This window comes from Branchiostoma floridae, chromosome 2 (genome assembly GCF_000003815.2).
Source record: "Branchiostoma floridae strain S238N-H82 chromosome 2, Bfl_VNyyK, whole genome shotgun sequence".
In the NCBI taxonomy this organism is placed as follows: Eukaryota; Metazoa; Chordata; class Leptocardii; order Amphioxiformes; family Branchiostomatidae; genus Branchiostoma; species Branchiostoma floridae.
Window position 1 is genome coordinate 19,633,932 of NC_049980.1, and position 26,682 is coordinate 19,660,613.

The 26,682-nt window shown below is 42.4% G+C and overlaps 1 protein-coding gene across 4 annotated transcripts in view; it reads left to right on the plus strand.

The window, feature by feature from the left end:
* LOC118409426 overlaps positions 1-26,244 on the plus strand; it is a 29,058-nt gene extending 2,814 nt beyond the window's left edge. Inside the window, exons 1-11 of one of the 4 annotated variants that reach the window (XM_035810448.1) lie at positions 718-791; positions 8,340-8,891; positions 16,306-16,366; positions 17,232-17,387; positions 20,467-20,663; positions 21,794-21,939; positions 22,169-22,447; positions 22,629-22,703; positions 23,604-23,715; positions 24,115-24,256; positions 24,599-26,244. In XM_035810448.1, coding sequence (XP_035666341.1) covers positions 742-791; positions 8,340-8,891; positions 16,306-16,366; positions 17,232-17,387; positions 20,467-20,663; positions 21,794-21,939; positions 22,169-22,447; positions 22,629-22,703; positions 23,604-23,715; positions 24,115-24,256; positions 24,599-24,739 — 1,911 coding nt within the window. In that variant the 5' untranslated portion in view covers positions 718-741 and the 3' untranslated portion in view covers positions 24,740-26,244. Of the gene's footprint in view, positions 1-717; positions 792-8,339; positions 8,892-16,305; positions 16,367-17,231; positions 17,388-20,466; positions 20,664-21,793; positions 21,940-22,168; positions 22,448-22,628; positions 22,704-23,603; positions 23,716-24,114; positions 24,257-24,598 lie in introns of those variants that run through there. The other 3 variants (XM_035810451.1, XM_035810452.1, XM_035810450.1) reach the window with 3 other exon arrangements.
* The last annotated feature ends 438 nt before the right edge of the window (positions 26,245-26,682 follow it).

The following is a 26,682-nucleotide window of genomic DNA, read 5'->3' on the forward strand; positions in this document are numbered from 1 at the left end:
AGAGGTCACTATCGGGGCACTGCGGGGGAGTCCGTGTGGTATCTTGTCTATCTGACTTGACGCAAACCTGATATTCAGTAACCTGACACCATCAGAAGAGATTTAAGACTATTTTAGTCGTGGAATGCAATAATCAACATCTTGGAAGGGATGCCGGATTTTCTAGGGTATAATTAACCATCCAGTCCATCATTAGAACTGGGGTAAAGATCTACCCCGCAGCGAGTCGGTCCCGATACAGACGTATAACGAGGCGTGGTGACGTTTGTAAGGGTCATGTGGGGCCTGCAGTTTCATTGATGTTTGGTCTACAGCTAGCTTGGGCGGTGAGATATAAATAAGAGTTGACTCGGCTGTTTATCTCTGCAATATGATGATACTGAATTGCTTTGTTGTTTGTTTGTAATGCCAATAAGTAACGCAAGACTCGTTCATTTCTTCCTTCGTGTGATTTTCTGAGTGAAGTCGAATGAATGTGTATGTTAAAGCGGGGTAGATCTGAATATGGGAATAGTGTATTTTTCATTGCACTTGGACCCAACTATACTTTTTAGTGTCATTTTATTGGATTGCGGGCATGAAAAGTGATTTACTTAAGAGCATTTTAGTCGCGAATCCTGCTAATCAAACGTTACCAGAGTGTAACGATCTTTCATCCCCAGTAGTGATGGACCCGTACATAGTCTAGACAAACACGAGCGACCCCGTACAGGGTTGACGTTGACAAGTGCAGGGCGAGAGATGACGCGCGGTTATGGGATGTTGTCCAGCCTCCACCAGCCCTGCAGAAGGTACAGAACACAATCAATCTTATAATGTCGTTTCGAGGAACATGTCAACGAGAGTAACAAAACAGTGCTGATAATGTCCTCAGCACCCCGGAAAAGTCACACATCCTGTAAGCTATAGCTTGTCCATGTGCTTTTAACTAAGACGGCAGGATAATGGATACAAATGTACATTCTTCAGACTCCTTTATTCCCATGTTTGGAGCGTGGTCCAGTTTCGCCTAACCCCTCTAGATCCTCTTGGTCAGACAGATTTAGATAGATGTTGAACTGTTGAAGTGGTATTTGTGTTTTACTATGAAAATATAAGCGGTTTATTTTGAAAGGTTCTGAAAAATCCAGCAATCAACTTTGGTCGACGACGCTGTAGTTATACTAATAGATGAATCTGGAAGGAAAAGGTTGACCTCTGAAAATAAGTTGAATTGTCTCACTGGTAACACTTACAGCTTCTGTAGGTCTTATAGCCTAACATGGTCTTCTATATATAAATGAGATAGTTGTAGTTTATCAGTAGGGTATAGCTTTATTAGTACTCTTCCAGCGGAGGGTCACGGAAGAGACAGTAATACTAGTACCTCACTCTGATTTGTATGGTACCCATTTCTGTCGGTTTCTACTTGAAGAATAATAGTCTTACAGACAAGTTACTGTAAGTAGGTCACAGTAATGAAAACCAGCCCAATTATCAATCTGTACAACTGGATAAGTAGCCTTAGCCTGGGTACCATCCTATTTCTACCGGGGTTCCCTACACTCACTTCCCTAAAAAAAGTATTTTTTAGGGGTAGCGAGTGTAAGGAGCCCCGGTAGAATACGGATGATACTCAGGCTAAAGTAGCCTGATTTAATCGCGCTTCTCAGGCCCGTCTACAAGCTCCGGATAGCGGAGTTTGCGTTACACAGCAGGCTACTGGATAAGATACGGAGGTTACCCCCAGCGGGTTTACGGAAAAGCCTGGGCCCAGCAGGCTAGCCTGCAGGCTAGCCAGGCCACCCTTTTTGGGCCCCAAGGCTATTGATGGGGTTTGACCCATTAATAGATTTTTTAAAACCTACAACTGGGTAACCGACAATTCCAGTGCATGCAGGGTGCATTTGACAGAAGGTAACAGTTTGGTCATATCTATGGGGGATTGGGGTTCAATGGTTTACAGCAATGAACAATCAACATCAACTACTGTTACTTCAAGGATTATTAGTACATTTACTTTTCCTTTGACTATACTGGCAGTCATTCCTACAATACAGTATAGTGGCTATCAGTAACTGTCCTGCATGAGAGAAACGAATAGCACAACCATCACTAACGTTACACGTCATATTATACACCCCCCTCACATATAATTGACACATATAAACACATAACATGCATCCATTCCTACATCCATGCTCACTGACACTTGACGTTTGAGACATCTGTTTCAAATTTGATGTTTTGGCAAACAGCCCCTATCCTACAGGACCAACTGTTGTCTTGGGTTACCACTGACCCAGTTTTTCAACAAAGAAATTTCATGTACAAACACACACACAGTGACAGACACTCTCATACATGCATGACATCTGTTTTGAATTTGATGTTGTGCGCTATCATTTCCTGACCTAGTATTCTTTATATCGCCTAGTACCCCTCCCCTTCAGTCTTAACATTTCCAGCATTTTCTGTTGTATATTACTTGGAATTTAGTTTATGATTGTTTTCTTCCAGTCTTGGTTGAGTTATTCATTGCAAGCCCAGCAATATGATCAACTGTTACCTTTCCCCATCCCAGCCCCATCCCACCCACAGCTGGGATTGTCAAAAACTTCAGCTGCAGGCCAAACCCCATGCATAGCCTTGGGGCCCAGAAAAGGTAGTCTTTCAGGCTAGCCAGCCCAGCTCCTGGGCCCAGGCTTTTCCGTAAACCCACTCCCAGCCCTATTTCCGTGGCACACACGGAACATTGACTCCACACTGACACTTGCCACTGACACTTCCACACAGTGAAAGGCAACAGGGACCAGTGAGTAGCCATTAAAACGACAACGTCAACAGGCGCTAGTAAAGAAAACACACTTGCAAAAGATGCTGCATTCATGTTTACTTAGAACATAGAACAGCTACAAATATGTCAATTAAGGTCATAATTATCATAATTATAAGGTACCTTATCATGACTCACCTGGCCGTCTGACCCCGAGACCTTTGTCACCTGTACATCTCTAACGACGGTTAGACTCCTGAACAGGAAGACAGGACATCCGTTGAGACAAAAGAACATGAAATCTGGTTGGAATCTAATTGCGCGCTGTTGGCTACAGCACTACCGCTGGTCCTGTATGTAGACAGTAAATTGTTCAATCTGATCACTTTTTGGGATAGTAAGAATCTGATGAACTGCAGGTAGCACATGTCTACTCATCCATGATACGGGGAGGGGGCAGGAAGAGGCTACTGATTCGTATGGAAAATGACCTTACAGACCTCTCGGAGGACAAAAAAAGTAGCAGAAATAGCCAAAGTAGGAGGAATATTTAGTGAATGGATTCTGTTATGGCAGCCATAATAGGGCGCATTTGTCAGCAGTGTTTTTTTCTTCGTTTTTCTCGTCTGCAAACGCTGCTGTAGGAGTTAGATTTGAAGCCCTATATATATAAACTGTTAGTACTGATACAGTGATAGGTGCACATCCTTTCTAGATGCGTCTATTTACTTACAATAGGGTGACACGGTCCATTGTTTATCTAAGGCCGTGATTGTGTGCATAGTCACCTGGATAGTGCAACGTGCCGTCCGACCGGTTAGACAGACAAGTGTCGCTGTGACTAATGTCAACAGAAGGCGATATCAAAGATGCCGGCCACAGAATGTAGAACAACTGGAAACGTCAGTACATGTACATGTTTAACGAGCCATAGATTAGATGGGGTATAATGATACATGCACATGTATCTATCAAAGTGTTGGTTGGTCTATTTCTCACTCTTTCACTGTCATTACTCCAATGGTCCACTAATGTTTAATAAATCATTACTATGATTGAGATATTGTACACTAGTATAATTTGGCATCTTAATATTATTATTTTTTTTTGTTTCAGAACGAAAATTTGACCTCAAATGTTATGGAAGGCTAACAAAAAATTGTAAGGCGAGGGGGTAAACCCAGGTCTTTGCTTTACCACTAAAAATACTTGTAGCTTAACCTTTCTATATATGTGTAACATTAAAAGTTCGTGGGAGGACAGAGTTTGCCTTCGTGGGCATCCTATCTATAGATAGATGTGTGTGTGTGTGTATCTCAGTACTAGGTGTGTGTGTACATCTCAGTACTAGATGTGTATGTATATCTCAGTTATGTGTGTGTATACCTCAGTACTAGATATGTGTACATATCTCATTACTAGATGTGTGTGTATACTGTATACGTCAAGAGGTTTAAAAATGCCCTTCAGGAGTGTAACCTCTCCGGAGTCGGGTGCGTGATCGGATTGGAAGGCGGAGGTTTTTTGTGTCCTCAAATTGGCACCAACCATCAAACTTAACGTCCTAACAGTGGCGCCCTTCTCGGTAAACTTCGATAGATCTACAGACACAGAGAGAGCCGTTCCAAAAACGGAGCGGTACTTTCAACTTGGCAATGACTCAACACTTAGAGTATGTAAACTGGAGAAATCTGGTCAGTCGACGTCTACGGAGGCTGTGCCGTGAACGCAGCTGTAGACATGCTTGTGTCCGTTCGAATTTCGTCAGGAGAACCCGATCCTTTCCGAGACTTTAGTCCCAGTTATTAAACTTAACCTTTTATTTTCAAGTAATGATTGAATTTTTTGTAGGATTGTTGTATCTCATCTCAGATTGTATATACTGAATTAATTTGACATACAGACAGAGCCACAGAGGCCACAGGGCAAAATACGCAATGTGGAGGAAACTTATTTCTGGCATGTCTGGAGTTATGGTAGATACAATAATATTATATGGCTTTTCCGATCTAGTTACAGACATGTGTAACAGTGTAAGTGGTTCCGATAATAGTTCGTTTTGTCGCATTATTTCTAGTGGATGTATTGCACTGTACAAAAAAAGCTATTGGCTACCTAAGCCACGGAGTCCGATATGCCTACTCTGCACAATCGTTTCTATCAAAATCGGAAAAAAAAGAGACTTTCCAAAAAGGGTTTTATTTGTGGATCATTAGTTCAGGCAAGGGCATAGAATATAGAAATATAATGTCCTTGCTTCAAACATTGTCACTTTGTACTACGTGTACCAGGAATACGGCACGGCGACACTCTGGACTGCCGCTAGGTGACGCTTTGTGGAAAACTTGCGCTTCTTTGAATTGCCAAATGGCTGCTTTCCAACTGCCACTGAGCAGTCCGATAGATAATCACATGACTTTTCTCCATACCTGTGAACTATACACACCTCGCAGTACTCTAGTTCCCGCTGTAGTTCCTTTGAATTGGGCATTTATCTGTGGTGCTTGGTATTTTCGTATGTAGGAACAATCGGTAAATTCATAGGTGATAGGAACACAAAAGAACATAGCAGGCTCCTGGTTACCTATTTCTTGGCCGTCTTTTCTGTGATCAATAACGTTTCGTTCCTGTATCCCTTTGCGTGACGAATAGTGACCTCCTTGGTGAGTATTTTGCAGGCCCGTCTTTCCAAGTATTTGCCATTTGCTTTCAAGACCAGTGGGCTGAATCAGTCGCATAGTCATCATGTCAGAGAATTATGCTAGTCTTTCGGAAATCCTGCAATTCCAGCTCGCCAGGTTTGTTGCTTTGGAGATCCAGAATTTGCCGAGCCCCACTTTTTCTACCATGGCAACGCAAACGACAGCTGACGCATTTGACGGTCTGTGGACTAGAGCGGGGATCGTACAGTACTATCAATAGTTCACTTCTTGTTTACAACAGATGCTGCTGATAAGCCTAGTTTCATTTTCAGTTGAAAACAAAATCATGTTAGTCACCTTTATGATTTTTGTTGTGTTCGTTTTTATTATTATTTCAGTCATGAATATGTAATTTGTATTGCTTATGATTACGGAACGGGATATCCCTCCTTCCAAAAATACGTGGTTTGAAGCACCCAAGTTAAAGGAGTAGCCACCGTAAATCGTGTAAACATCACACATACAGGTAATGCCTTTAAAACAAATCATTTATTTCAGTGGTTTTTGTGACATATACCAATAATTCAACCATTCATAAAATCAGAAGTTGCATTGCAGGAATTCAATACTAGTACATACTTTAAGATTTATAACGTTAATCTGATTTTTTTATATCGCTTGGAGAAAGGAAGTGAGCCGCCCCTAGAAAATATATCCTGCCACACACGTGAATGAGTCTTGCAAATAGTCCAAGGTTAAAGGGCACGTCTGTTGACCCGCCACCTCTGACCTTGTGTCATCAGTCTTTCTTAGGGGTACCAGCCAAACAGCGGCCATGGTCATTTATGAGGGCAGGGTACTGCGTGTGTAGAATCTAAACAATAAAATGATTTATCCAGATGTTTTCCAAACAAAAGACAAGAGTTTACTCGATAAATTTGCAATATCGATTGATTTCGCCATGATTGTTATCAGACGACAAGCGTATTAAATATTTTTATTTGTATGTCTTTAGTTAACGTTAATTGTGTTTCTGTAACGTTATAGAAATTTCTATTTTGTATTTTAGAAATTTTATATTCTAGAAATTTCTCTGTAAAGTTACTAAAGACATACGGCAGTGTTTTCCCGGATAGCAGTCAACAAAAATGCATTTAGCAGAATAAGCAGCAAAGGGTCACCAACTTTCCAAATTGCTACACGAGTCACTTCAGTGTCAAGGGCAGTTATATTGCTGTTGTTTGTCTCTTTCGCCCGTCTAAGTCACGTGACTTCCTTTGGCAACTTTCCTGAACGACGCTACTTAACAGAAGTTAGAGACTGTATTAAGCCTCGCCGTTTTGGTTTGACCTTCCTAGCCTCCTCCCACGGGGGGACGGGGATAGTAGAATTCAGCAAAAAATCGGCTGACCAACTCCTCTGGTAGCAAAACTCCCCTGGCGAAATTATTCCTCCTATACTATAGCAGTCATCGTAGTGAGTCTGGTAGAGACTATATGACCTTCCACAGATCACACGTGTCCGTCCAACCTTGACTAAAGGAGGAGATTCTTTTAAAAACAAACATCAAAACAGTATGTCCTACAATGTATACATTCAACTATCACGGGTATCGAAATGATGTATCAGACTTGACAAGGAATCTTTTATGGAAAGCCATCGTTATTGAACTTATCCTGTCACGGGAGACCTTTTTTAATACAATACGCCAATTCAAACCACAGTGGGTGTGTCAGTTACACCACCAGATCTGTGCAGCTACTACACTGGAACACAAAACAATGACACTATGTCGCACAGAGTGATTCTTATATTCTTCGTGTTCAGGTTCATGCCATGAATATCAATCGGGGGATCTTTGCTGTATACTATGTAATGTTTTATACCACGACAGGCCAGGTAGCAACATGTTGAGGAAAATTTCCCACCAACTTCTCCCCGCGATACGGTAGTTTTACGGTTGACTTGACCGTGTATAATTATCGAAGGCCCATTTTAGGAGGCCCGTGTTGGGAGTTAGTTCAACCTTCCACACAACATAACAGAATCTTTATATATGTACTCGGGGCAAAAATGGGCACTTCTGTGACATAACAATAGCGTTGCATGGAACAGGTCTAACCGGTATATCCCATGGGTGTAAATGATCACGCCAGCTTCCATTCTTGTTTATTAAACATTTAGTAGCACAGATGTATATTGGGGGCTTCGATCTTCAATACGCTATAACCCACAATGTATGGGAACGTCGATAGCACTTTCCAACGTATTGAACCAACGTGCATCTTTCTTCATTTGACTCCCTGATAGTGTCACGGGTATCACCATCTAATGACGTCATGCAAGCCACACCTGTAGAAACAGATGATTTGCTTGTAAACAAGACAAGGACCGTGTAAACTTCAAAGCGCGAACGCAGTGGTCCGGGCCGGTTGGTACGGTGGTTTTGCATGTAATTTTCAGGCACCGTTTGTGCGAGGCAGCTGGATAGGTGTGTCATCTCGGGTGCACCGTCTTGAACGTCGCCGGCGGCGCGCTCCCCTCCCTGTTCCGCCCCCTCCCAATACCAGACACTGCCGGAGGGGCCCAGTCTGTCCTCCCGCTGGCTGGGACTTGGCGATTAAAACACCTAGCTGCGTTAAAACGTATCTGAAGACTCCGTCAGACATGTCTCACACACAGTATTACACGCGGGAACTACAGCACACCGACCGCTCACGCTTTGTCGTCAGAGGCAGAAATGCGAGCATTACGTCCTCCACGTACAGCAGTGGATACAGCGGGCCGGCGGCGCCCACCACCCGGCGCAGCAGCAGCGCCAACCCCACCACCAGGAAAATGTCGTACCGAAGCCGCAGTCAGTCATCTGACAGACTGACTACACGCCGAAACACGTACGACTTCGAACCTTACTCCTCTGCCCGTCTTCTTTCCGAATCTAGGTCCGGAGGAGGGGTGTCCAGAAAGCTTCGCTACCGGCAGCAGATGACCGAGTCGAACCTGACGTCTGCCAGCAACAGAATGTCCCGCTCCATGACATCACTGACGCCCCCCGACCAGGTGGTGTCCGCTCGGGTGTACTACCAGCCCATGTACCCTAAGCGGACACGAACGCTGTCCAGCCAGTCGCCGGGACGGTACGACTCCACCACGACTCGCACCTACAGCAGCTACGCGTCTTCGCGACACAGCCTGACGGGCAGCGCGCCCGGGTCCCGCCGCAGCAGCATCGACTCCCAGCACTCCTACGACGAGCTGATGAGTCCCAGTCCCGTCTTCACCCGCGCCATGTCCACTACCACTGAGATTGTGAAGGAGATCAGCAGGCTTCAGGAGACCAAGAAACAACTAGAGACGGACATCCTGACCCTGGAGACCGCCAAGAACACGGGGTCTGGGTCCACTACTGTCATCAAGACGCTTCAGGAGGAGACAGAGACCCTGACGAAACGGAACACTGAGCTAGAGAACGACATCAAGGACTTCAAGATGAGGTAAGTGGTCTTTCTAAGAAATCTTTTTCCTTTTGTAAATTATATCTCTGAAGGACACATGATGTATCATAACATTGATATTGCATTTATAGAATTTTGTTGATATTACATGGGTACATTATCTGCATATCTATGTCTTAAGACAGACCAGTATATTATACTGTACTTAACTCGGTTGGGCAAAACTGTATAATAAAGGTCTTCATTCATTATACCATATCATGGGTGGTCAAAAACGCACCTACTTTGTCGTAAACACCTTCACTCTGAGGACAACAAAAAGACTGATGTGACATTCTTAGAAAATAATTTCCACACTTTATGCTGTCGAAGGACACTCGAGTCTTATCACACTTATTATACGTACGGAATATTAATTTGTTAGTCACTAACAAATTAATATTCCGTACGTATGGGTTTGTTTGATCTGACGTAGCGCCTTAAAGTTGTCCATATTTGCTGAAGGACACTCGTGATCTTTTTATCTCGTCCTTTCTTACATTCATTCTTTGCGTGACCTTCTAACGTATCCGCCATTTTGTCATCTTGTCGTAGTGACCTTTGTTATTGTGCGCTATAGTAGGAACATTTGTGGACTGCGACAGTTTATAACAATGCGCAACCCGTGATGGTCAGTATGACAGACCTCCGTGTATAGCCCAACACGCCCGCAGTGCTCAGTCTAGACGACAACATAAACTTGATCTCACAGAGAAACTTGTAGATACTACAGAACATATCTCATGTTTACTGACCCAAAAAACGGATGAACCGACCCCATGTTTTATTCATACGCCCTTTCTCTTCTCTAAATCATTTATTTGTAGTGGTTTCTATAATTTTCTTTAGTCCAGGTCGACATTTCCTTTGTCCTTCTAGCCAAGTGTTTTTGTTTCCTAGACTGCCAATGCAGGTATTATTATTAATAGGAATAGATGAGAGTAAAACAAAAGGAGAAGCGACCTTTATAAACACCCGGTATTCCCTCAGGCGATGGACGATGAACTGATTATGACAACATCGCTGTATTCTTGCTGTATTTTTCTTTGCACTTTTCAGCGAATATTGATATTGTTTTTTTTATCGCGATATTTGTTTATCATTATGATATCTTTGGTGTCTGGTAAAACAATAATCAGGTTGATAGGTGACACTTTTTCGGCTTCCTGAATTTTTCGGATTGAAACGTGACAAGATTGAAATGCTGTGTGTGCATTTTTTGGTTTCGCTATATCTACAACGTAACCTTATCCCTTCTGACGATAAGATAAACCACAGATTCATCCTAGTGACTTTTATATCTGGTATAAGGCACTTTCGAAAAACTAACGCCTTTTTCGGATCGGCGAGCAAGCATTTAGCAGCACCCACACAGTATGACGAGAACTAGTATGATAACAGAGTCAGAGACGCATGGACCGGATCCTTGTGTGACCTACATTTCTAGATAAATCGCTGAGTGCCTTCCTGGCATTTTGCACCGCTATAGTTAGTGTAGAACGAATTAGAGACCCCGAGACTCCAAACAAACCTTTTGATGCTTTCAACCACCTGCCTGACCTTACACAGGTTAGCGAGGTTTGCATACACAATCAACATTTTGTGGGTGTGTATCCCTTTTTTTCATGACCTAGTCCAGGCCCCTTTGAGAGGATTACAAGCTAAGTTAGAGAGTCAGTTTGTTTGAAAAGCCTCTCACACACCGCTGAACAATCCTGGCATATTTGTGATAACAGGACGAGGTTCCTTGCGGTTACCATTGTCCCACCCGTATCGGTGCATTTGTCAATGAGAACATGCAGGGCGCGCACGACCCCCTTTCCGCGGTGGGGAAACCAAACTTGGATTCGAAACCAAACTTGGATTCGTATGACCTATAACTTGACAACCTGAATTCACGGGGTTAAGGTATGATTTGAAAGACAAACAAAATACACAAAACGCACAAATGCACGTCTTTATTGACGAAATTCGTTTGAATAACTAATGAATGTTTTGGTCGCTCAACAGTCGCCAGACTCGCCACCTCAATGGAATTGTGGACAAATCGCTATCAAATCTATTTACTTCCACCTCCTCTATATTTCGTAAACCAAATCTATAAACCTCTTACCCTGTTAGAAGGTTTGATTTATGTCTATCGTCTTGCCGGAAGAGTTTCACCGTCCATACACTTAGTAAACTATCATTAGAAATTCAACTAGACGTTCAACTAGCATTAGAAATTCACGTAAACAGCTGAATTATTAATAAATAACTCTTCTAGCCTTTGCATAAATGATTATCATTGTGAGTATTTGGGTCAAATCTTTGAGTCACATGTCTTACCCAAAATCAACTTGAAAGCAATGGTCATCGCAATGATAGGTAGTCGTTTTATTATAGACCGCAGAGATGCTAAAAAAACAATCCACATTGTAGAAACAGGGAAGCAAGGGGGGTCGAACAAGGTGAGTGACCTCATCATTTCTCACATTCCTGAGTAATTGCATCCCATCAATCACACCCGAAACATAACCTATCAGCAGCCTCCGTAACTAACAGCAGGCTTCTCGGCTTGGTCTCGGGTCCATGTGTATATATAAACCAGTTCCTATCAAACAGTCGGGCATGGCAGCCAATAGGCTATCCATTCTAGGCTCTGCCAGAGTCTATAACAGTTTAAAACTTGGAACAATCAGAATTGATATAAAATCAGAAAAATACACATAACAAGTCACTTAAAAATCGTAATAGAATTGTCCAGAATACGTAATATCTGTTCTGCTACAATACCATAGAAAGTCGTTAGGAGGCCCATCGGTGACTTTCGTTTACCCACAAGCCAAATATGATAAAGATCCATTTTTAACTTATGTTATGCTGTCCACAAAGACTCAATGAAACAAACAAACAGACACACAAACAAACGGCACGCAAAAACATAACCTTAGCGAGTGTGGTATTGAGTAAAGAAATCCAAGATGCCTGCTAACCCAATAGGCCGACTGTGTGTATGTACGGTTGATATTAGATGGAAAGGTAGTTGACTGCCAAGTTGCCCCCGGGTTCTTGATCCCAATTGGCCCATAGCGCGTCTGGAATCCCGATATGCCACAACAAGATTTCCTAGAAGTAAGCAAGGAGAAGCAAGAATTTTCCGTCTAACATCACGTACATAATCGTATACAAGGGCCTCGAAGTCAATTCTTTTATGGCATTGCCTGTTTTCTCTTGGATAATTGTCTAGAAGCCAAGCCGATGTGAATTTTGACTAATTCCTGTCTATCAGAACAGTTACGTTTGTTGCTAGAATCGATACAAAATACTATATAAGTCATCTTGAAACAGGAATGCAGGTATTAACTCGACTGAGAAGATGTTCTCCATACACACCATTCAGGTTGCCCTTAAATGTCAATTTGACACGTTTCCTTCTCCAACATAGCAAACCGTTCCCTGCAATTACCACTTATTTCACACCGTTGGAGGGCGAGTAATTAGGTTAAATGTACTTAATTGATCATCCGTCTGCACTGAAGAGGGCAATGTTCTGCAATAATTGACTTCTTTGCTCCGGCGTAATCTCATAAATTGTATTATCAACGCTGAAATAATGACAATAATCGCCGCTACATCTAGCTCCGCATATGCATTCCAGCAAACAGAAATAGTTTTAGTTGAAAATCTATTGTAACAATCAATTCCACAGAGTCTCAATCTTTTATACTAGAACCAAGATAATAAAACACTGTTATCCTTCTAGAAAATAACATCAGTAGATTGGAGAAACAAGACCTGAATCCGACCGATAGAATGGGTGGTGATCGCACCAGTACGTGCAGAATTAAAGAAGAAAAATTCCAGGTTTAGCCATCCGTCATGGCGGACAATGCTTGCGTCATTGTCACGTGAGTGCAAACGCCTATTACGAAAGTGTATACAACAATATTAGATGATTTAGTAGCCAAGAAGGAATAATATATGTAAAAATTGTCGAGAGTATAGTACATCGCGATATGACTACCACGTTTTTAGGTTCTGGGATTTCCTACCGATGTCGACTCCAAGCAAATCCTGCATGGCAATGTGACCGGAAAGGTCTTCCAGCGCAGCTGTGTGCCAGTTCTGAATGCGCGACATTTTCTCTCAAATTATAACAGAGCGTGCCTGGAAGTGACCTTGAAAGGACCTAAGTAGTTGCAAAGGTCAACTTAGCACAACCTCAGAAATATCCAGCAGAGTTTATCAATATTAAAGGTTGCAGGGGAGGTGATCTTGACCTTGACTTTGTGGTTAGCGTTCCTGCATGTGTGGCAGGTCATGATGTCGCCACCCTGCTGTCTGAAAAGTGCAGAGGGGGACCTCTCCCACAGATGTACCACATATTCGGTTCTTCTGCAGCTGTCAACGTTAGTCCGATGGGGTGTAGGGGTGTAGCTGGGTCATTGACCTAGATTTGTACAGTTTTCCATTCCCGCACCACCATAACACCGCCATCACTGCATTCGATAGTAAAGTTGGAATCGTCATACATTCCGAATTGAGATTTTCCATGTATGATGCGTGTCTGCACAATTTATTTATCCCAGAGAATTCATCCTATGAGATACGACTAGACCCTAGAACTGTGTCTCCTTCAAACACTAGCTAATGACTGTTAAGTGTTACACAGACGTGACGCAACTGCCAATGTCCCTCCAACCGAAAGCCAGAAGCTCTTCCAATCTGTATCCAGGTAACGGGAAGACAGACTAGTACGTTTCCCGTAGGGAGATACGTCGTTAGGTAGATGCTCGATGACACGCCACCAATTGGTTATTAGTAGTTTAAAGTTAGACCGTACAAAAATGACGGAACTCATGATGTCTGCGTGCTAGTTTCATCCGGTCAATCTAGCTATTGCTGGCCTTTCTTTTATTAACAAATACCGTCGGGTTTATGACTGCTTCATTCTTTCTTGCTATATCGATATTCCCCACACGCGCGGTGCTGTCACAACCACTATGATCAGTAGAGTAAAAGACCTAATATCGTCTCTCCGAGGCTCGACCTCCGCTCGACTTGCCATTGTCTGCGAAATGTTAACAAGTCTCCCGTCCAAATCGATTTGCCGCTTGTCGTTCATGTGCCAAGTTCATCTTGACTGGGAGAAAAGAAAGCTGACAAGCTAATGTCACGTGGGTCAGTCTTTTAGTCTAAGTGGCTGTCTGCTTCCAAAATTTGCCCTTCGTTATTAAGACAGTTACTCTTGCAGCTATAGCAAACTTAACAGTGAAAAATCTTTCCAAGGGCAAAGGTGCTGATAACGTCTATCAATTAGCATACAAGATGTACCGTTACTCCTTTATGCTTCGTGATTTCGCGATTGGTGTTTGCATGTGACGTCACAACCGCCATGTTGGTTGTTTACAGTATCTGGTAACTTTCAGGTTAATCATCCAACATGGCGGGCAGTACTTACGTCATAGCCACGTAGATGCAAACACCTTATTACAGCAGGCATTTTCATTTATGCGATCAAAGTTTCTTGACGATGTGCACCGCGCTGTGAAAGTGCTCCCACGGGCGGAATTATTTTTTTACAATTCCTCACAGCAAGTGTCTGTCATTTCCCACATTGACTGATCAAAATAAAGAACGTGTGACCATGGTAGTCGGACCACGAGACCCAGGCACTACAAACAATTCCGTGTTCGTTGTGCTGTAGACAGTCCTGTGACTGTCGCAGGCCTGGCCTTTGATAGTAAACCAAGATGACATGTACCCCCTCTCCCATTCTAAAGAAATGCACGGTTAAAAACTGTCATTATGCATTCTCCGTTCGCATCTCTAATGTTACGTCCCACCAATTTTGGGGCGTATGGCACAGTATTTCATGTATGACGTCCCAGCTCGCATAGTACAAGGCAAGGACGTTGGTATAAGTACAAAGTCAGCCATAGCTGAGATCTTCACCCGTATGTTTTACCATGGTGAAAGTATTAAGGCAACAGACTTTGTTGCATTCATATTTCAACCCACCCACCAGCCATCTCGACGTAAGTGCAAACTCGGTAATCCTGAAGGCACCTATCGTGGGTGGGTTATTTATGTCGATTAAAATTGTCCATTAGAATTGATGAGAAGAAATACACACCACTCACTCCTGCTCCCACAAAGGACCTTTTAAAATTGGTTCACCGATGATGGACAATTGTGGAGAAAGATTACGCACTCGGGCTGTTACGCGGCACCGATGCTTGAAATAATATTGCCGTATGATGAATATGAAGTGTTATGTTCGTATTTCTGCCGCATTGCGCTCTTCCCTCAGGTGACCTGACGTCTTGGCATACCGGATTATTTCGCAGTTATGCACGCTGACGTTATTTCCTCTTTCGGTGATAGTTAGCCAAAATAATCACATAAAGATGATAGTAAATTCATCGTTACTGCAAGCAAACCCATGTGTATTTTGCGGTTATCATTTGCAAAATTCACACCGACACCCACGGAATATAACGTTACTGCCTAACAGATGCAGACAGATCGATTGTAGCTAGCTGAAGCCCCGAAAGCGCGACCCCAATCCGGGCACACCTGATGTTCTCTAACACATCATATTTGGTATGTCGGCGCACGTAGTGTCTGGGGATCCAATATCATGACCTACAGACTGACGAAAGCTTCGACTTGAATGCCAATCCCGAAGTTTAGTGTTTTCCCTTTATGCAGCAGCATTTCCTAAGTGAGCAGTTCTCTGAAAGTTCAATATCCAGGCATCGGTCATACATAAATCTTGAAACGAATTCAGATAAAGGCAATACCGTATACATGATGTATTCTCCTTTCACTGGTCTGCTGGAAGAGGGGGTCGATAGCGCACCCTTGGGGAACACAGGAGTGTTGGACCTCATCAGATAGCGGTCACGTTTAACGGCTTATACTTGTAGGCTAGATGACATGCGTATCGCTCGGGAATTTTCTGATAACAAGGTTGGCATACAAATGATAATAGACCTAATATTAGACCTACTTGGCCGACTTTGATCGTACTGCAGCAATTACAATACATTTCACGAGGAAACTTGCGATAGGCATAGATATGATGAATGCGGGCATGACTAGAACATGACTTGGGCACAATTCATTGCATACGTTTGAAAGTTTATTTTAAGTGTTGGTTAAATTCATCATGTAAGGTTTTCCAACACACCTGAAACAATGGGACCTTTTGTCCAAAATTTTCGACTGAATAGCACAAATAAGGAATCGGCAATTCAACTCTCCCACGTTATCACAAGTTGCAGAAATTTATGGCGTCCTCCGTCTTTCTTTAGTTATGGGTGCAACTCCACATAATTGTTGTAAAGCATGAAGATGGACCTCGTCAAATGAATAACTGGTTCCACATAACATTGTAATAAGCCAATTTGTCTGCTTCCTTCCCTAGGTTCGAGGAAGAGATGACCTGGAGGAAGAAACTTGAAGATGAAGTCGGCAGTCTAAGGAAGGTAAGAAGTCAGCGATCAGATTGGGAGGGGTCTGTGAGAGCATGGGGCGCTTACCACGTCCCTTTGCCTTTGGCACCACTAGTGTATCCTCGTCAGCATTGAAAATACTCGTACTTAATGAGCTAACGTATGAGTCTGTGTGCATCAAAAGTATGTATAAGTAATTAGTAATCATACAACAACATAAAATACTTACAATATTATTCTTAATGATGCACAGCCTTCCGCTGGACCTTAAAGAACCTGCTTTAATACAATGGTTTCTTACACTGAGCCTCTATATACAACATGACATGTATAACTCACAACATCGGATTCAATGTCAGAATCAAAATGTGTCTGATAATAATGTACGCATGTAGGTCTAACACCTAACCTATGTTATGTATATATTGCTATTCTTAAAAATTGATTCATGTCACAATTGCAACCCTCATAATAAAGATATATTATCCAGACCTTTATCTTCCTAATGTCACCAACTAACAGCAATTTTTACATCAACGAAAACCACAACTAACAAACACACTTCAAGTACTATAAGCAAACGCCATTTGGTCAAGGTCTGATGGTTTTCACCACGGGAGTTACTCACATAAACTCAGGACGGGTTGGCCTGGGAAATGTCACCATAGTTGCTGTGGGGAGCAGCATCGCTCTGCTTTCACTCCGTGGTGTTCTTTTTAATCGGTGAATAACGCACCTCTTGAGTTTTCCAGTCACTATCGCTTGTCCCTTCGCCTGTTGTACCTGTAGGTCACGGTACTTAATATAATTTCTTGGTGTAATGCACTGGTAGGATACCACAATAGTCTTGATTAGATACTTTGCCTTTCATCGCTGCACTGCGCTCTGGAACCGCTAGGAACGAGAGAGACTAATGTTCCAATCGGTGGCGGACTCGAGCGCCGGTGGCCTCGGGGGCAGGGCGCTGCCCGAACAGCTGGAAAAGTTGCGAGGACACTACGAGGATTTAATTCGCAGGAACCGGGAAGACCTGGAAAAACACTACAAGGCAAAGGTGAGGGTAGAATAAATGCTGGACGGGTGAAGGTTCACGCACCCGCCATGTTGGACCACTGGTGACACAACAGAAACTTCCTGCACCGTTTTGTGTGTCACACAGATACTCTCACTGAACCTAGCTGACTTTTTCCTCACTACCCTCACAGCACAGTGTAGGCATTATAGATAAGAACAAAGAAAGTACATCCAGCATTCTGACCTTTAAACGCACCCCTTTGTCTCCCCCGTATAAGTTATATATCCAGTGTTGCGTCTGTTCAACAGTTGCAGTCATTCCTCAGTTGTTACACTCATTGTGGTGACGGACACGCACTCGCTACTCGCCGGTCGTTTTGACGTAAGGAAACAGGGAGTCGTATATACTATAAATGTTTGCCTTTGAAACAACAAAGAAGTGGAAAGACCGATGTAAAACATACAACAAGAACGCAAACGTTCAATTTATGAAAATGATAACCTGATAATATATGTTCCTAGTCTTGTACTACTTGTCGATAAACTGTCGATGAAAATGAATTTATCATATTTATGTCAAAAGGGTGAGATTTCCTGAAAATTGGCACCGCTGACGATACAAACAGTTGGCCGGCCGCCTTGCGTTGATCTTACGCCAGAAACCAATTTATGTCTTCTTCTTAGATAAACACCACAGCTATGAAATGTCACAGGGCCTTGCAGGCTTGTTGTCACTGGTTTCCTAATGGGGCCATATGTCTGAAGTCTGTTTACCACAGCTTAGGTACGCCCCCTTATTTCCTCCCCACCCGTGTTAAGTCAACGCCTTGTTGTTTTACTGCTTCTGAAGGTTGACAGAACGTTTCCAGCCTTGTTAGCTTTAGCCTACTACCAGTAATCGCTTTACATACAGGATAACTCTCTATAGACCAGAGAGCGTGTGACTGTGACCTTGTCTAGTCACTAGGCGCCGTGTTCGTCAGCCTCCGATCAACGATCCTTACAATAGAATTTGTTAAAACCTCAACGTTTTACACCGTCAAATGTACGAGAAACAACACTCATATGATCCAAACTCCGTATTCATAGTAAGTTCGCAAGATGAAGGAAGTATGGTAGAAAGCAGGTAGACCTGGGTAGAAAGAATCTGTGTTTGCGCCGCCGGCAGTACGTTTATGACGGTTATCTAATCCAAGATTTTCCGCTACGGACGTGGACAATTATAGGTTTACGATAGAACATTTATGGCTTTTATCAGGAGGGGTGTGTGCAAATACCGTTGCCTTGTGACCGAAAAGGTTGTCGTAATTAAGCTCGGTTTTGTTGTACTCCTAATTCGAGCCTTGCTGACAGGATAAATAATCGTACTCATACGAAGAATGCCACCAAGTCGCGCGCCCAATCAATATCGTCTACCTCTCTCTAGATAAGTGTACAGTATGAGTCAACAGTATGCAAAATTATCGCCAGGAATCACGACTCGCTGAACACCGTTCTGGGACCCAACCTAGCTAGCTCCTCCTTGTTTGGTCATCAGCACTGTTGACTTACGATAGTCCATGTAATCTTCAGGTATCAGACATACGGGGAACGCCTCCCCCTTCAACATCTGCTAGGAGATTGAAGCCACCATCTTCCACTGCAAAACCAATTTGCAAAATACCAGTTGTTTGTGTGCACTAAATATACCTAGGAGGTATTTCTCCTGGCTAAATCAAGTCGACATCTTTCAACAAGTCGCACATGTTTTCTCTAAGGAGAGTTTTACTTTGCCTGGTGAAAGAAGTTGCACGCGTGGCTGCTAGATAGTGTCAAGATAACAGCTCGTTTAAAATAGCCATATTCCCCACGGTCATGGGTAGTACAAAAAACCTGTATATAATTAAAAACAATTAACATATCTTAGAACAATCTGTGCAAAGTCATGAAGCTGATATCTGCAGTATAGTAAGAGCCAGGTGCATTCTTGGGACAGTTGTGGACTTGGGGTTCAAATTAATTGTAATGGTTGTTGTGGATGGTAAACTCTGTCAACCCTAGCTGAATATCACACGGCGAATGTGACTGGCTCTCGAACAGTAACGTCACCAGTTCATATCGGGTTTCATTGGATAAATCCGCGGGTAATTCAGGCAGCCTTGCGGTGAATGCTTCCGTCTGACTGGCTGTATATATAGTAGATGACTGATAGGCGATGAAAAGGGCCGAAGGGAAGTCTGGAATGTAATTCCCAGCGACATCTGAGTGTGTGGGTGAAGTGTACATGTAGCCTGTGATGTTGGCGTAAGTTCAGAGGGGAATCGCGGGAGCGCCCAACAAACACGAAACCTAACATCTACACCAGCTTCATATTACACCTTAAACTGTTTAAACACTTAGTGTAGTGACCAAAAAGGAATTCAACTTGATCTTTCTTCTCTAATCAAGTAGTAACCATTATCAGATGACATTAAATATTAATGTGTAATCTTAAACAAGTTGAAAGTTTCCATTTTAAGCATTAACAATGTTATTTGGATGCAACATGCATGTATAGAAGATAGTCTGCCCCCATCTTCGAACAGATCGATCTTGTAACATGTCTCCTTTCTTTCAAACATCATTTCCTTTTCCTTTACATGTACTATTGACAGTTTGTGTTAAGTTAACTTAACACTGATCACAATGACAACATTAATGGCATGTAGTCACCGCTGATTGCGACTTGGTGGTATAATTATATTTATCATAACATTCTCATTTAGAAGATATCGCTGCAAATATGCCCTCAGAATAATGTGTAGCCAATACTAGTATCCGTAAAGTAGACTTCCATTGATGAAAGAATGACAATTTTTACAGCTTCTGTCACATCTACAAAGAGCACACTTTCACTCCTATAAGACTCGAGTGAGACAGCAACGATTTGTAGATACATGATTAAGCAGCTTTATTTTAGGCATCTCACTAAGTTTGTATGTCTTTTTTTTTGCCACTTCTTGAGACAAGATGAGTTGATATTTAGAAGAAACCGCCAAAAGGGTTTTGCATTGACGTGGCTATGACGTCAGTAGTGTCCGCCCTGCTGTATGGTTAAAAACAAATCCCTAATGTTCTCGTGTGTTTGAAATGTCTGACAGATAACGGCCCTACAAGGCCAGACCATGGCGCCGTCGGAGTTTGTCTCCCAGATGGAGACCATGCAGACAGAGGAGAGCATGCGCAGTGGCAGTGGAGGACTGGAGGATGCGGAGAGAAGACAGTTCCAGGAGGAGATAGAAGAGCTGCGGACGGAGTTACGGAACTTCCGGAACCAGGTGTCACAGATGCAGGAAGGGTGGGTCCGAACCTTGGTGCATTATTAAAGAATGAACAAACCATGCAAATATCAATTGGTCTGTGGACAAAATATTGAATACTACATTGTAAATACTGTATGCATGTATAATTCCAATTGCCATACTGTGGCATAATAACGTATATTTTAGGCCTCGATGGTTCCATGTCAAGGTCGCTTCCTTGTTCTTCGAGAAGCCCTTGCATACCGGAAATATGACGTGAAAACAAAGACAAAGTATGTAAATATTATACATGTCTAAAGAAAATAATCAACCCAACTATACCGTTTCTAAAGATTAGCTCAGTATTTTACCGAGTGGGCGCCTTGAGTATGCTGGAAATGTCCGTGCCCAGCTGAATATGGAAACGGCCATTGCAACTGTTACCAAATGTACCACTGGTGTGATTTTGTAATCGTGAACGTTTATTGATATTTTTCTATCTTACCATGGTATCAATTCATCCAAATACCGATCTCCCATAGGCGACAGACACACCACTGGCACTGACACATATACACCGATATAGCACTGTCTGCACATATTAAACTGTGAAACGTCTACACTGTGTGCTGATGACACACTAGCACTATTTCTAGTGACAACTTTGGCGAAGAATGTTTTATCTCTTGAAAGAGATAAAATTTATCTCCAGATGGAAGAAATGTCGTTTAATTGTATATATATAGTACCGAGACAGACTTTAAGCCCTTAAAGCTGTCCATCTGTAAGACTGTAGACGTGATTAAGATAAGGAAGAGCTACGTTAATCCAAACAAGCCCAAGGACTGCACTACCGTATGGGTTGCCAACGATTGTCAAACAAGCTTAACGGATATCTGGTAAACGTGTGGAATAATATGTTTGGGTTTTCTTGGATTTTATCCATCTTTTCATTCCATGATCAACATTGTGGACCTGGACATATGACAAAACAGGACATCATAATTAGACCTTTAAAAAAATTGGACTAAAATTCATACCAAGAGAGCTACACAATGCCCACCTCTAAAAGTTAAAACCGATTTCCGATAAATTCTTTAATACAAGCATAGAAGTGTCGGTGTTGGTGAAAAATATTAAGTTGTTGACTGGTACTTTACAATCTGCTTAATTTGTCTCCTTGCAGAAAAGCCACACCGAAGGTTAACGGACATGGGGATTCAGACTTCCCGGGCGTCCCCTCTGCCTGTTTCATCCAGAACGGGGAACACAGGCACACGTCACACCTCAAGGTAAACCTGGGGAATGGCAGAAACAACGTGTACGTCACAGGTGAGAGGTCACACTTCGCACACAGTTGCCCCAAGATGCTACGGTTCAACATGTAGGTCGCAAGAAGGGACCGTGCACAACAAGACAAGTTGTTATAAGAGATTTTATTATATGATAGGTCGTATTCCTCATGGTGATACTCCAAGTGAATACAATTGTTCCACCATGCCACAGCTCCTTCTATCGACCACAGTAAAAACTACATGTAACGTTACGCTTGCTTCCGCAGGTCTTTCCCTCAACCCAGCAGCAGTTGCGATGCAGCCAACTGGAAAGCCACAAGGGTTCGTGTCGCTGTACCCGATCTCTTGGTACTTCGACAAGGACCTCAGCACCATCCACAGTGCACAGAATGTGGTGACAGAAACGAAAACTACGCAGAAAACTGTGACACAACAGAAAACCACTCAGCAGATGATGACACAGAAGGGAGTGGCCAAGGATGACCCAAAGTACGGATCTGTACACATGTCCGTCAAGGAGGAAGAGATAGCTAAGGTTCTGAAAGGTACAGGGATGTTACTATTTGTGCATGACCAATCATTGGTACTACAACAGTCTGTGAAAAGTGCATACTAGTAGTGGTTCGCTTTAAAAAAAAATGTTGGTTTCAACTGTATGTCCGTGTGACACTGTAGGTGAATTAGCTGAATTAGATGTTAACTGACGCAAAATGGAATTCCCTCCAGGTTATGGTGCTGCAGTGCCGGCTCCTGGTGATAGGGGCGCTGATATCAGTGCCTCTGTAGGCAGGGCGCTCGTTGGTAAAACTCGGTGGCGCTTAAAAGGCCCCCAAATCCTTGTATCCAGAGGGATATTTCATTCAAAGCATTTGGGTCGAAAAAGATAACAGCCAGCATTGTCGGCATTGAAACTATATTTCCGTAATTCTGGAATCTATCCTCCAAGTTCAGAATGGAATATCCCATCGGTGTGGGTGGTGTTCACATATACCCATTTCCACATTTCATCGGGCCATGGTTTAAAAAAGCACAACTAACAACAGCATTAGACATCGGGGCTGAAGGTGTCATCTAACTGAATTAGGTTTTCGTGGTCTGGGACAAGGAAACTTGATTAATGATACTAGTAGCTATTAACCAAGTTGTCTTACCGTGGTATTTCGTGGTTAACATACACACGACATTTGTCCTGGACGGAACCATACCAAAAAAGAATAAAAACCGTCTGGAAAAGTTGCACAATATTCACAGGACCTCTACTATGCTTCAATCAAATGCCACTAATCCGTACAACATGACTGAACCTTCTGTCGACCAGGTTCAGTTAGCAGTCAATACAAAACTCAAAAGAGACATAAAAACGACACAACACAGACGCATTGGACACCCGCTGTAAGAAGATATAACTTACAATTCATAGCACAACAGTGGCATGAAGTCCTCAAAGTAACCAAAGACAACAAATCCCAGATAACAGAATGACTTCTCGGTAATACATTTCGTTCTGTTCTACGTCGTATTTAAAAAGGCTCACCCCGTGAGTGAGGGAACAGCTATCCGATTATTTCAACTGAAGTTTAAAAAGCAAGATCACACCAATAGGGAACAAAAGAAGACACAAAATGTCGTTTGTTCGTAGAAGCTGTAACTCTATGGATAGAAAAAGTATAAGTTATGAGATATCATTTTTTTTTCTGACAGGTCGGTGGTTCCGATTGGCCCACCACGCCAGTCATGGGTTAGTGATAGAGGCAGAGGACACTCCACAGTCAGGCAAGCAGGCGGTGGCGAATAAAAAGCAAATACCAACAAAGTAAGTACCGGTCAGGTTTAAAATGTATTTTCCAACACAAATGAGAGATGGGACTTAGCCAAATTCTCGACTGAACAGCGCCGGTCTTTGTCAATGAATGAGGAATTCACCGCTTTTGTTGAGTCACCTGGTACAGATAGAGCGCATAACCCGGTGTCAGTCTGTGGATCAAACGTTGCAGTTTATGGCGTCCCCGTCTACAACTCTATTTATCAAAGGACGATTGTATGAGGACTTAATTCTTCCGGAAATAGGTGGTTATGCCCAAAAGAAACATTACACAAATTTTACTGGACGCTTGGTTGGTATCTGTCTGTGGAATACTTGACTGGCAAAACAATTGTTTTGTACGTAAAGGCATGGATTTTATACTGCTGTTTTACAACTTGTTTCTCACAGTGACACACAACTCTGGAGCTATGACAAAGGAAGTTTCCGTAACAAGAAGTACCAGAAGTGCGCGCTGCAGGTCTTGGACTACTTCGCGCCCTCTCCCGTGGAACTGGCCCCTTATACAGGCGACAGGAACCAGAAATGGGTGGTATGTCTTATTCAAAGTTTTATAAGTTTTACGTTAAGTTTTATCAAACACAGAAACGATATCCAGCGAATTATCTGTCGTACCCATCGGCGTTTTTTCCTGAAATAACCTTATGCACACTGATCTTCGGGATGTATGACGTCAGAAGTGGATCAAAGGTGTCCAGAAGTCGGTAGTACGCTACAAGTGTAGTTAAAGAAAAAAAGTTTTCTGTGACTTAAAACCCAATGGTAAATAGGATTTGGGCAAAATAATATTTGAAATAATGTAAAACACTTTTGTCTGGTCCGTCAGGTGACCGTCCTTTTTTAATTTAGATATTGTCTTCCGAATTCCCGACAGATCCATGCTAACGGCGTCATTACCAGTGCGGACACGGACTTCGCCTTGGACATGGATGGGCACAACGTCATCATCAGCCCAAAGGAGGCAGACGACTCCGCCACCCGCCAATCGTGGGGAATCGAAGTCGTCCAGAAATAGCCCCATTCCCTCTTACACCCCCCCCCCCCCGGCGAATGGCATAACCTGAGCCAGACAGCTCTAAACTCAGACTAAAACTTCAGGCGACACCGTATCGAAACAACGTCGAAAATCTAAAGCAATACTGCGCTTCAAAAGTACAACGACTGAAATCCTAAAGTAACACGACTGTAACCCAGAAGTTGCAGAGCGTAACGTTGACACTGCCTTGAGGTTACGCACTTGCGTCCCAACATATAACATAGATAAATGCTAACATATACGATAACTGTCAGAATCATAGCATTCCTAAGTAATGATAAGCGTATTTCTCTCGGTGACGGACGAACAACCTAGTTGATGTCGAACCAGGATAACTTACTGTCAAAAGGCACATGCCCACGTTACACTCTCACAGTAAAATACATGTATTAGTTGCAGAATCCTTCTACGGATTCCTGCGTCTCAACACTTGTGTTGCAAAGTATTCGGCAAAGATATACATTTGTACCTCCTACATTTGTACCTCCACATTCCTCAACGGCCAAAGATCAAAAACTCACAAATATACTAAAAAAGATACATTGTACGTTATTGACAGGTGTTACATTTCATGGACTAAAATGAGATGTACAATTCATGAAAAAAAGGTGTGACGAAGTTTAGTCTGGAACTATATAAAAACAAAGCACACAATTTCACAACATCGCTTAACACATATGCACTGAATTCCGTGTCCATGCTAAGGATGATCATGTGCCTTGCAAGTACTAATGCAGATGCAGAAAGCTTCTATAAGAAATGCTAGGTTAAAATATTTTTGGAGAATGACAGAAAGTGTTGTAATAATTGTATGTCACCTTCTCCCTTGTTGCAATGTCAGTTTGACAGATGGTTGACAATGAAGCAGTACAGTAACAAAGACGACTTCAGAAATCTGTATATGATATCTGGGAAGACATCCATTCATAGAGATGGTAACACTGCGAAACATAATTAGATAACTTTTGGCGATGCCTCAGAGGCACAGGCATTTCTTATTATATTGATGTCCAGCATGTTTTGCTTGCCACTTTGCGTCCTCTAGAATAAATATAGCGTTGCCCCTTCATCTAAAAGGAGTCCTAGTCACTGCAAAACTTCCCTCTTTAGAACTATAGATACATAGTATTTGTGTATTATTTCTAACGTTTTAGATAGGGATGTAATCATATTTGTATGGTAGGTACCATTAACTATAGCAGATGCAAATGCAATTATATTATGTAATAATATTTTGTGTTCATTTAGTGGACTACTGAAAAGATACAATTTAAGGGTCATTTTAGGTGAACATTTTTCTTTCTTTACAGTTAGTTATCAGTATGGTGCTCTTCCCTTAGCTCAGGTGGTGTGTGGGATATGTGTGAAGGTGCTGTACACTGGTGGGATCTGGGATGATAGTATTATTTTTAGAGAGGATATGAATGATGATGATAATTGATCTGGACAGGTGTCTACTTTACAATAAACCTCTAAGGAAATTCTGTTCTGTGTTGGAGTGTCTTTGTGTGCTACTCTTTATATGTGCAAGACCAAGGAAAGAGAAACTGAGTGTGGGGACTGTCATAGAGGTGTCCCACAAAATTCAACTGCTTTGTGACAGAAAATGTTGTACTTCCATTTCTACTGTCAGTTTTGTCCTAGCGTTGCTTCAATCTCACCAAAAATTGCTGAAGTGTGTGTAAAATGTGACAAAGCTAGACAAGTACATCACAAAGCCAATCTTTTCTGTCAACAACATTATAATTTTCAGAGAATAAAACATTGCTATGTCCCCTGTAGGGCTTCACAGGAATGCTTTATAGTTGCCAAGGCAAAATACATTATACACACATTGTACTTTATAAATAGCTCTACCCTACAAGCAGTACAGGATCTTGGGAATACTACACATCTAAAAAGGCTTCCTTACAAGGGATACA